The sequence below is a fragment of the Euprymna scolopes genome, chromosome 1, assembly GCF_053919585.1.
Source record: "Euprymna scolopes isolate OS-2025 chromosome 1, ASM5391958v1, whole genome shotgun sequence".
NCBI classification, from domain to species: Eukaryota; Metazoa; Mollusca; class Cephalopoda; order Sepiida; family Sepiolidae; genus Euprymna; species Euprymna scolopes.
The window spans coordinates 72,230,770-72,244,171 of record NC_136482.1 but is presented as its reverse complement, the minus strand read 5'-3'; the positions used below and the strand labels follow the sequence as shown (position 1 = coordinate 72,244,171).

At 32.0% G+C, this 13,402-nt stretch overlaps 1 protein-coding gene across 3 annotated transcripts in view; it reads right to left on the bottom strand.

The window, feature by feature from the left end:
• Positions 1-13,402, bottom strand: part of LOC145239868 (C2 domain-containing protein 3-like) — a 176,473-nt gene that overhangs the window by 136,409 nt on the left and 26,662 nt on the right. For 2 of the 3 annotated variants that reach the window (XM_080103482.1, XM_080103537.1), the window contains exons 7-10: positions 13,068-13,248; positions 8,344-8,445; positions 4,147-4,312; positions 362-482 (exon numbers count right to left, since the gene is read on the bottom strand). In XM_080103482.1, the coding sequence (XP_079959608.1) occupies positions 362-482; positions 4,147-4,312; positions 8,344-8,445; positions 13,068-13,248 (570 nt within the window). The remainder of the gene's footprint in view (positions 1-361; positions 483-4,146; positions 4,313-8,343; positions 8,446-13,067; positions 13,249-13,402) is intronic. The other variant, XM_080103596.1, reaches the window with a different exon arrangement.

The window sequence follows — 13,402 nt, the reverse complement described above, 5'->3', positions numbered from 1 at the left end:
CTGCTCAATTGAAAGAATGAATGACAGTGCTAGTGTTAATTTCTTTCCAAATTACTACATAACATTAAAAAGTTATACTAAATGCCTCCCCAATGAATTCTACTCTGCAAAACAAATGTTAAAGCAAATATAATGATGGTTAAAGAAAGTAACTTGTACAACTACTTATTTTACAGCATCTGGTATTCTGAAAGGGTCACTCATCTAAATATTGCCTAACTCTGATAATAACTGGTATGTCATCATGAAAGGGCAGTAATAACATTTCACACCTGTTCACTAATTAATATGAATTTCATATGTTCTTTATGATTCACTTCTATTTTTAAATATTGGAAGATTGAAATTCAAATATTTTTACCAGTTCTTCATGTTCAGGTCCTAAAACTAGATTAATGACTCGATCTTCAGAATCTTCATTTGGAGTTGCACAATCTTCAGTGTTAAGAATTTCCCTCAGCAGGCTACCATACGAGTTGCTTCTGTAAGGAAAAAAGGCAGAAGAAATCATCTTTCAGACCATGAAGTATTGTATGAAAAATTTAGATCTTTTAAACAATAAATTTTACATGTAAATTGTATAACAGGGGTGTTGACTTTTCATTCCTCCTTTCCAAACCCTTGTGTCACATTTCTAAGAGTATGAGAAAGATAAATACCCATCTAATAACTAAATTTGTACTATTATCAGTTAAATTTTTATAAATTACTCTGCAGAATGGGGTAGATATAAAAAATAGAAGCGTAAAAAAGTGTGTGTAACTTCTTTCTTTAAACATTTCTTTAGTCTAAATACTTTTCAAACCTACCTTTCTTTTCAACTGCCTCCTTCTCTCTAATTCATGCGCACACTTTTGCAAATGCTTCAATATAATGAAAAGCAAAAAATAATCAGCAACTGACTGATATGCCACAGGACTCTACCATGTTTATTGCTGAAGATTTAAATAATCATGCCGTTATTATTGTGAATGAACGTTGTACACACAAAAATTTTAGGTATGGCGTCTGAACCAACAATGCCACACATAACCTCCATTTTGCTGATTCACACAATCTCATTTTAGCCAACAAAGCACAAATCATATTTGCACATCTACTACAGTAGAAACACGCAGTCACAAATTGACTGTCTTAATCAGACAACATGATCGATGAGCTGTCATTGATGCCAAAGTAATAACATATGAAACAGTGATGTGAAAATATCACATGGTAATTTCACTTTGTTTGTTGAGCCACCGAGACAGTCTCATAAGAACATGACATCATCATAAAAATCACTATTTCTGGTAACCAGTGTTGAGAAAATGTGAGGCAATAGTCTCCATCAAAGGAATGACACTGGCTGATTATCTATATATTAATAGGATATGTGTGTTATTTAGTTTGCGTGTCATGCTTTCATCCAAGTGAATGTCATTTGTTATGGACTTGCATTTCTTGTAATAAATAATTTTACCACGAAGTCTCCATAAATTTTGGTTTCGGTTTCGATTATAGCTGATGGCACTCCAGTTATCTATTTTTTTATCAATAATTTTATCAAGAATTCTTCATAAGTTTTGGTTTCAATTATAGTTGAAGGAATTCAAGTATATATATATATATATATATATATATATATATATATATATATATATATATATATATATATAACACAAAAATATTTTTTCATAAGTTTTGGTTTAAGCTGATGCACCCAAGTCATATGGATATATTTTTTTTATCTTTGAAATCGCAACTTTATAATATATATAAATCAATAGAAGTCTATAATAACACATATGAAATCTGCAAGAATTAAAATATCATATTTAAGCGTACATTACAACCAGGCTACGCCGGCCGTCCCTACTAGCTTAGATAAATATTTTTGCAGTTTTAACAAAAGAGCTACAATAATATCAGAGGATCTTCATTTACGCTGAACATTTACAGAATGCCAACATCAATATATTACATATGAATGAGTCCCCTGTAGAATTTTCATAGGTCCCGCAAGTTGTTGTTATTATTATTATTAAGCAAATTGTTATTGTTTCTTGATTTTTACTATAAGCAGGTTGGGGTGATACTGAATCAAAATATGTAAAATTCATAAGTGTATTCTTGGCAATTAATGAGTTTTAGTCAAAAATGTTCAAATAGAAATATGACTTTATCAGATCAGTTGAAGTCTCAATGCAGAGAAAGAGAGAAGGTGGTTAATTAAATAAAATCTTTATTTTTATAGCAGCATCTTTACATCAAGCCACGAGGATGCTGTTGTCAGGATTTCATTTGTATGCTTCATCACTGAAATTTTTCCCCTGCCCCCACCCTACTTGATTTACCTGAAAGAATCAGAAAACATTGTTTATGAATTGTTGTTGTAATAGATATCACTTCTTTTTTTTTTTTTTTTTTTTTTTTACAACTTGCTTTGTTTTTCTTTATTTTCAACCATAAAAACACAATACAGGAATAATAATATTATACTTCTAGTTAGAAGCAAAATCATAGGATTTGGATTTTGTTCAAATTTATCTAAAATAAGTTGTCTATATATATAAAAGACAAAATGTGTGCGCACATTTTTTGTATGTCCGGCAAAGGCTTCTAGATGGAGGGGGGGGGGCACTCGGGACGGTTACCGTTTCTTATATTATAATATCTGTGATTTATGAAACGGGATTGCGTCTATCTTATTAGAGCAATTTTTACACTATTTTTGCGATATTTCTTATTCTCCGCATGTTTGTTTGGCTTTTCAGTATAAAAGCGAAACTGAATCCAAACAAAGGCGTCTACCTGGCACTCGTGCCGGGAGGTCCAGAAAAGCAACCAGCTTTGATCAATGCGGGATAAAACCCGTCATATCAGACAATTGCTATTCATTTGGACACGCCCCTTTTATGGGGAGCTGGTTTTCCCAAACATCTTGGGGGAAACTAGCTTGCAGCCAAAGTTAAGTACAGGATTTCATTTCCCTATGGCATGATATTTGACCTCATTAAATTAACACACTTATCACTTAACTTTTTAATCATTTAATTTCAATCATTCTCACTTCTCTGCCCTCATAGCGTCACGGTAAGTTATTAGGCTATTTGCCTCAAGGTTTGGGTTCAAGCTTACTTGCCTACCAAAACTTTTTTTTCTTTTACACCTCCAAACATCCGGGCAACCCTGCTAGTATATATATATATATATATATATATATATATATATATATATATATATATATAAAATATCACTGTATGCATTTTTGTATGTTCAGCAAAGGCTTTTTTTGTCGGTTATTTTTTTTTGGGGGGGGGACTATGTTTTAGAATTTTTTTATATACTCCCTAGATCATAATATCTGCGATTTACGAAATTTATGCTATTCTATCGTCTTGCATGTTTGTTGGTGTTTTTGCGTAAAAGCAAAACTGAAGCCAAAGTGAAAGCAAAGGCAGCTTCCCAGCCTTTCATGCCGGGACATCTTGAAAGCAATTAGCTTTGATCAATGTGTGGGAAAACCCTTCATATCAGACAATTGCTATTCATTTGAGAGCTCCCCTTTTCCGGAGCAGCTTGGTTTCCCCAACATCGTGGGGAAACAAATAAATGAAACGGTAGAAAGCTGAACTGGCCTCCAGCCATCATTTGTTTCTGCTATCAACTTTTTGATTGGCATCGCTAAATTTGAACACTTTTCACTTCCTATGGACTCACAGCGTAGCAGTAAGATCTCATGTCTTCTTTCACTTTCTTTACTGCCTTCCCTACTAACACTTTTTTTTTCTTTTACACCTACAAACACCTGGGAAACGCCAGGTACCCCCGTTAGTTAAATATATAAATCAAGGTTATTAAAATGTTATCCATGATGTGCAGAATTTTTAGAAAATAGGAAATATAGTAATCATTCACATAATGGGACATTCAATTGTAGAGAGACAGATTGTCACAGGAAAAATAACAGATCTTCACTTTTTTTTATTGAATAGCAAAGATATTTATAGTGTGATGTATATGTCTACCAATAAAGCTTTTCACAGCAGCCTCATTTGTGACATCAATAACAAAAATATTCCTTACCCTTCACCATTATTTGATTAGTCATAATAAAAAAATATATAATAATTTTTTTTTTTTTCAGATTTTTTTTTTTTTTACCTTGAAATGGGAAGGGATGTTTCTGAATTTTGCCAATTTCGTTTTTCTGGTTTGTTCGTCAATTCATCTGCCATCGACAAAACCATTGTTTCTCTCAGTTTATTACCTTTTTCCAACAAGATGGAAATCAAATCTGGGCTGTTGGTATTTTGGGAAGACTGTCCGCCTGTTCAGGAAAAGATATATACTATGGTTTAAATGAATGAATAGAAGGACTTTCACCAACAGGAAGGCTGAAAGGCAAGAAATTGTGGCTAGAAAAACAATTGCTTTATAGGATTTGTGGTTGGGTCAGTATACAGCACTTACTTTGGTTTCTGATCAGTGTTGATGAAATATATGTCTTGTGACTGCTAGATTGACAGAATGTGAAAAAGGAGGTAAAAATGATTGAGAGAATTAAAAACAGGGACAAAAAGAAATCACAGTAGTAGTTTTATATTGCCATGGTTAGAAGTAACAATAGCAATGAATGTCGTTTTTACACACTAACTTTCAATTAGACAAAAGCTCAAATCAGCAGTTTCTTTCAACCAACCAAAACGCAAGAGATATTCACTATCAAATCTTATGCGTAATATAATTCTTCCTCTTATTATTTTCTTCTACAGACAATACTAGTGCACATGGCACAAACCAGCCTGGGTCTTTTAGATCAAAAACTCAAAAAACTCATCTAGACATTTACAAACTTTTGCATATCAAGTGAATGCAAACACACATACCTCTCTTCAAACATATACACAGAGTTCATCGACTCTCACAAAACAAAACAAGCATGCTAACATACATACACATCTTTTTACCTATTCCATTTAAACATACTTAAACACATATGGCACCAACCAAAGGGAATATATACATACTTCTATCCTCTTTACAAATGCCTTTCTTTCACCAGAACCTTATTTAACTCTATGACTTCTCAATTTTTACCTGACTTTATTTTTGGTAGCATAAGTTTTCAATAAAATTTAATCATCTTATATGGTTAGACTTTCATTTTTCCTTTTGATAATCTATCTTTAACATCAACTTTTATTTATTTTTTATACAAAACTGGATCATTCATGAAACATGTTCACAAAATAATATTTTTAGAATAATCCTAAAAAAAGCACACAGCTATATCAATGCCTTCAAAAGGAAGTTTTTTTGTTTTTTCTTTTACTTTTTTATGGATATCGCTTCAGATCAAGCCACTTGATATAAGAAGTTCACATGAATAAGAGAGGGTTATCGCAAACACAGATGTCTATTAGGAGGAAAAAGTTAACAGAAAGAGTTCCACAAGCCTGCAGTTCTTGGAAAGAAGCTACTGGAATAGAAAATAGTATGACAATGAGACATCAAAACAGTCAATTATTGTTGTTTAGGTAATATGTATAGCTACACAAAATTAAACTAAAATACAATAAAAATATTCAGGATGTGACAGAAAGATGTCACTAATATCAAAAATTGACAATTGTAACTTTATTAACAAAAATAATGTTCCAATTACAATTCTTTGCAAATCTCAATACAAACCTGCATCCCCCTAAATCTCAAGAAAGCTGACATCGAAACTCTCCTCTCAGCCCATTGGCCACATTGTCAAGGTTGGGAGAATAAATCACATGCTGACCTTCTTTATCTGCCTTTCAAACTTAACTCTCTAAATTTATTTTTATGATTTAAAATACCTATCTAGTTATATAACTAAACCGATCGATAAAATTATCATTTGACACCAAGTGACATGAACTCAAAGTCAAATTTTGTCAATAATACTTTAGTAACTTTTGTATTTGGTAATCATTCGATAATGTATAATCTATCCCGGATTATGCCGCCATGTTGAAAATTGTGAGTGTGTTGTGCAGGTTGGTTAGTGCAAAAAATTCAAAGGGTTAAGTTGTGATGTATGTCAAACACTGGAGCTAAGGTCAGCGGTGACACTTGAAATAGGTCATTCGGTTCATGTGAAAGAAAACGTGGAAAGAAAGAGAGAGCATGAAAGAAAGAGAGGACGATATCTTTTCACTCGCATGCAAGTGCAGTCTGGCTTCTGATTTTGGGCGAAACAAACGTGTCGAAGGATGCAGAAATGGGTCAAACAAAGAAACGCAAGAAAGCTTAGTCAACGATGTGTTGCCCTACTCCCCCCTCACTCAGATAAAATAAACAATCTGTGCCAGAAAATTGGTGTTATGTTTTCGTCAGATATTCCTTCCAGCTCATCAACCAGTGACAGGAGGAATCAATCCCAGAAAAGACCAAGAAACAAAAAAAAGTATGGTGAATTTATTTTCGTATGTATATGCACACACACACACTAGATATATCACAATCACATACATAGACATACGCATTAATAATAATGAGACATAATCACAAAAACAACCTCCCCCCAATAGTACATTGTCTTTAATGCTACTATGACCATTTTCGTGACCTCATACCATAAAATAATTGGGGTACACTCAAAACAAAATGAGAGAAGAAAAACACAGAAAAAAAAAAAGAAAAGATGAATAGGTCCACAGAACTATAAAGAAAAACATGCACAGCTAAGAACTATACACAACTTAAGGGTCCTTAAAAAGGAGCTCAACTGCGTATATACACAGCCAATTGTATAAATGTATATAAACTGTATATAAGACTTGTGTATATAATTGAATGGGGAAGATGCACATGGCAAGTTTGAAGAAACAATTACAATATCCACTAGATGATTTAAAAAGGCCATTAGAAAACACCTACATACACAAGACGGCATAGCCATGGTTATATAGACACTTTATATAGAAAGAAACAAGAGAACATATCACGAATTAGTTAAATATATATGAGATACCAAAAAAGACAATAACACATGCTTGGGTTGACCGAGAGTGTAAAAAAAGAAAGTGATCATTAAAAAAATGGCAAACACGCAATCAAACATGAAAAAAATAAATAAAGGTCGTCACTGGAAAAAAGAAATAAGATAGAAAAACAGATATAAAACAAAGAAACGATTTCAATAATGAAAAGTGAAAAAAAAAACGTATTTAGTGAAAAAAAAAGCAATGTGGTTGTGGCGAGAATGAAAAAAAAGACTCAGACACTGCCAAAATGATACATTCTGCCATTGAACCCAAACCCACTCATGATTTGCTTTGTGTTACCCCAAATGTTTGCATACCATTATATAAAACAAATTATTTGCATTACATAAGGAAATATGCCCTACTGTCCCGAATGTTAGTAATAGCCAGTACCCCTTTTTCTACCAAAGAGATAACACATAATGTGTGGGCAACCGTTATCATGAGCAGTGTTCAAATCAACTCCACTCCATTTATTCTCTATATTTTGTATTGTGCTATCATTATATTTATTGTGACCGTGTCTGCTTCTTTAACTTTAATATAAAAATAATAACTTTATTTATATTGATACCTTTACTGAGAATAAAATCAATTTTATACAATCTGTGACCTGGTAGATCAGTATTTGTTAATATATATTATCTTAACTGACATTGGCATGTTGTATTTGTTTTCTATTACTTTTATCTCTCTACAACGGAAAAACATACAAGGAACTTGAAACTATAGGGGACACTGAATGAGGAGAAAATATGTCTAATTTTATTCACACATTGACAAATATAACAAAGATGAGTAAAATAACATAACAAAAGATACAATGAAAGGGTTTTACTCACTCTTGTGATGGTCTCTACCATATGAGATAGTGTTAGGGTTTAGAACAGAGTCTTGTATTCACCCATGTGGAATTTGGCCCACCAGGAGGAAAGCATGTTTTTGCATCCTGTTGTCTGGATCTCACTGTCTAAGGGGAAGTAATCCACTGGTGTCTTAACAAACAGTGTTCTTCTTTGTTATTTCCCTGCAGGCTGACAATGATGTTTTACAAGGATCACAAATTCCAAAGATTTCATGAAGTCTGAATACATGATGTCACAAGGAACCCTCTCTCACTCTCCTTTCTTTTAATTATTAGCATCATTCCAGTCATTTCACAAATTCTCTTATCATTAACCCTTTATTTAAACTATTTACACATCTCCCACCATCAAAAACATTCATTACAGGTGAAATGTGCACAATGACACACAAACAAGATAAAAACAAAAAAAGATTCAAGCTTTAGTGTTGTGTAATCATTTACTACTTTAAACATTCAATCAATTTAAAATCATACCTTGATTGACGTTTTTGAACCGAGTGTATGCATCTCCAATATGCTGTTTTTCTCCTTGGATTGAGGTTTGTTGCAAATATGCACGCTGACCTGAGCCTGTTGCTGAAAATTAAATACCATAGTTCACTTTTCTTATAATAATTATGCAATTAATTCAAACAACACACTTTTAGAGAATGGAGGGTTGATTTGAATCATCCATCACTCTTCCTGTCATAATTAATGACATCAAGTCGTCATCATCTCAAAATCGCAACCCTCACACACACATATATATGACAGAGAGAGTCAATTTTCAAAGCTCACCACCTTAACAGATTATTATCTTATTTAACCGCATTCATTGTTTTTCATCTTTACTGACTTTTCCAAGATTGCTTTTAAATTCATACCAGAATCCCATAGCTGCTGACCATGCCATATCCAGCCATTTCATAGACTTGCTGCTATCAGGTAATGACTTCTACATTCCTTTTGATCAGAGACTATAACACTTTTTGCATAATCACAAATTGAACTAGCTGATATGCCCACTAGTCAACCTACCCACTTTAATAGATAACACTAACAGTATACAGTGAATTATTGTGAGAAAGAAACGATTATTACATTGTTATTATTGAAATGGATATTTTTTGCAATAATTTGCAGTTGCAATGAACTTTATTTACAAAAAACTCTTAGAAAATCAGGAGTCTTGTATATATAGGAAAATATGGTATGCTTTTATTGAGTCTAAAAACAAATATTGTATGTTTTATTGCTTTAATTTTTACAAACTGTATAACAATGTAGTTAAATTTTTGTAATATTAAACTATCAGATGAAAAATTAGTTCACAACATTTTCACAGGTATGCAACATATATCGAGTTTTCCCTTGATGATGCTTTTAGTATGCATATGTCTAAACTAGATTTTCTGAAGATAATTTTAATAAAGTAATTATTATTATTAGATTTTATTATTATTATTTATTTGTTACGTCTCTTTGGCCATTTCATTTTTTACCATCTTCTCAAGTTAACCCTTAAACAAATTCCTTAGTGCAAATCTAGAATTCAACCTAATTAATTTATCGTTATTTTCATGGAAAGTGTTCGACTGAGCTTCAATCTATGGTCCTCCTTCGCCAAACTTTCACAAGAAACACTCGACTAGCTGAAAACACTATCAATAATTCCCCCCACTCTTTATCTGTGCCTAAACCTAAACATAGATTCCATGATCAAAGCTTCTTTCTTAGAACTGCACGCCTGTGGAATTGTCTTCCGTTTTCCTGCTTTCCAGCTGTCTATAATATGGTTGTCTTCAAGTCCAACGTGAACAAGTTTCTGATGAGCCGTTCCACTTAAGTTAACAAATTTACCGAACTTCCATTACTATCGATTACTACATTGTCCTTTTGACTACTGTACACTCTTTAACCCTTATCCTTGAGTGGCCTATCGGCCTTGATAAGTGGTGTCGTCTATGTAAAAAAAAAAAAAATAAATAAAATAGTTTTTTATGTAGAAATTAATTTTTTTAAATTATTTTTAGCGATTAATAGTAAAGTGTAGCCATTACAAGGCTGATTTTAATCTCTTATTTCTGGAGAGGTTGTTAAGGGGAAAGAGTAACAACTTTATTAAATATGGCAGATCAACACAATGTTCTCATTTCATCATAAAATTTGATTTTCTCAATTAAAAAAAAATACTTTATATGATATTTGGAATATGACAATTTAATTCTGTGATGAGTACATCCATCATTAAGATTTTTCCATATTTTTAATTAGGGTAAACTCACACTAATTCTTTTTTGCACAGACATCTACACTTTTAAAACATACAGATCAAATTTTGCGCTTGCTTTTAGTTTCTTACATCAAGTGGCTTCAGGCCTTGTTTGAAGATATTACATAAAAAAAATTAATTTTGCTAAATATTTTATTCAAATATTTCCCAAAATGATAAATTTTTTTATCGTTAATGCTGACTTTATTCAAATTCATTTAAAAATGTTCTATGCTGTCCTTGTTCTTAATCTAATTTGTTTCAAAGACATACATTATGCTATTATCAAAAATGTTTAATTGATTAATAGATCTAGATCTGAAATATATCTTGACAATGACCATCCACATCAATGAGAAAAAGTTAAAAGTTTAGAATTAGAAATATGTGGCAGGATATGACATCATGAGAGGAAGTATGTGGCAAAAAATCTAAAAAGTTCCTGTATCTGGGAATTTGATGAAGTGATCGGATGTGAGTTTTGAGTCTACCATGATGATACATGAGTTAGGAGGAGATGATATAGGTCATGTTTATGTATTTGTTGAAAATTACTGTAAATCAAATCTTAGAGCAATTAATGGAGTTATTTGTGGTTCTTTTTAATTTCTCCTATTAGTTCAGCTATGAAGAGAAGAAAAAAAGAAAAGTTCAACATGTCTATGACTCCGGGATGGGAATAGTCAAAAGAAAACAAATACGAAATTGAGATGAATTTCTTAACCTGGAATGTCACGGCTTACTCTATGCGTATGAATATGAATGTGTAGAGCAACTAAAGAAAAACAATAACTAAAACCAACTTGAACGATAATGTGCTACAGTGATAAGTAGAAAAACACTAGTAAAATAATTTCAAAAATGTTTGACTGGTGAAATATCAATCTTAGTAAATATAAATAAAAGCCTTCTTAAACGAATCCCATCTGAAGTTGTTATTCAAAATTGCATCATTTTACTATAATTTAGTTTTTGCCTTCCCATGAGGGAAGAGTTATAAACGAGGTCTAGTTTTAATATGGGGAAAAATCCAGTTTCCCAAAAAGTTGCAAAAGAGGATTACTACATAAATAAAAATTGCCTAAATCTAAAAGGATCTTTCCCTCTCACTAAGTATAGAAAAGATACTATACTTTGCTGCTAGCCTAAAAAACAACTCCAATCAGTTAAGGAAGTCAAAATTATGAGAAGTACACTCGTGTGTATTTGAGGAGAGAAATAGTAAGTCATTCTTTGATGAAACAAAAGTTATCTAATTCTTCTACCATCATCATTTGGTGCCTTAGATTTGAAAATTAACACTTTCAGTTTTCATAAAGCAAAACAAAATGGAGAGAGAGGAAGAGAGACAAAACAGAGATAAGAGAGAACTAAAAAGAAAGAGAAATAAAATCCAGCTAAATAACAATAAGGAAGTAAGGCCCTAGCAATTTGGTAAAAAAATAAAAAATGGATTTTTACCAAAAGTGATTTAAAAAGAAATCTGCTTTTTTAAAATAAAAAAAAAGCAGAATACTACTAAAAAAAAACCCCAAATAATTTGCCTCTGATGAATTCTACATCACCACCATAATTTATTTTATAAATAGATATCATCCACTACTTCAGAGAAATGACAATATCTCTGTCAATGGAAAATGATCCGTAGCAATCGAAGAATCCTCTCACTCCCACAATGTTACATCTGCATTTATACTTTTTATTAATTTTTCCTTCTTCGTATGCCTTGCAATCTCAATATATACATTCCAGATTTCATGTCTAAACACTGGAACTGTGTGTGCAATACTCTATATTAAATTTTTACATATCTGCAAAAAATATTAAAAAATGTGTAGATACCAGAATGTTGCATTGTTCCTGAATGCTCCCAAAATCAAATACACCTGAACTCCTGGTCTCTTCAGATGATGCACCAATTGAAAAATGTGTGTAGGACAAAAGACTGTTGGCTTAATAACATTAAAAGAATGGGTGAAAAGTTCTTGGGTTAGTAGATGTAGAACAGTTGAGGTAGCAGGTTCAGTTCACAGGAGAAGGTCAAGCAAAACATGGATAGAAGTGATAAAAAACCCGAGAGAAAGAGGAATAAATAAAGATCTAACAATAAATAAAGATCTAAGAAATAGCTTAGTTTGGAAGTTATTTTTTTTAAATTGTCCAACATATGCAGACATGTAAACAGACATTAAACCAAAAATGATAACGATTGTCCAACATATGCCGACATGTAAACAGACATTAAACCAAAAATGATAACGATCCAACATGTCATGTTGAAGATTATCTCTCTTGAACTCTAACGTCTACAGATAATCAGAAATAGCATGTTGTCGTTATACAACATTATTCCATGCTAAATAAATCTTCATAAATTATTTTGTTCACCCAAGTTTTTATTACAAAAGTTACATGGTATATATCTAATACACAGTTCAGACGCCGAATGTGCATGTGAGGGTAAGGAGACGGAAAATCATTCTTTGATGAAAAACAAGTCATTTAGATCCTCTACCACTTCTAGAAATCATTAACCTTCATGGCAAAATTAACATTTTCAGTTTTAAGAGAGAACTATCATAAGAGGAAAAAGGAAGGCAAGATGGCAAAAAATAAAAGAAAAGTAACATGAGTGAAGAAGAAAGAGAAAGATAGGAAAAGAATTAAAATCTAGGCGAATAGTGACAAAAAGTAAGTAGGTATGGTTCTAGTGACTTGGCAAAATGAGCTTTTTCTCATTAAAAAAAAAAATTTAAAAAAAAAAAAAAGTGAATTTTGATTAAAAAGTGGAGAACTCGCATCCATGAAAGATTCTAGCACTTTCAGTGAAATCCATTTTTTGTGGATGAAATGAGGCGGAATTCCACTAAAATGTGGAGAATTCACATTTTATAAACAATTTCAAGTATGCACCATTTGATTAAAGAGCAAATAGACAACTAACCTTTTACTTCGTCTCCTGCAAAACCATTTTGTGTGAACACAACGTCACCACCAGTTGTGATAGAAACGGTTGTGTCCTTCTGGGGGTTATTACTTGCAGCAATTGTACTATGCCGTGACATGGGGACAGCATTTTGAGAAGTATAAGAAGATGGAATAGTCACATTCCGCGATGAAATGTCCTGAAAGTTTTGAGACAATTATATATATATATACATATATATATACATATACATATATATACATACACACACAAATTGAAAAGCGGAAAAAATATTTTAGAAGTTACTAGAAACATAGAAATTTACTTTTGTCAACAATCAGCATAATCAAATA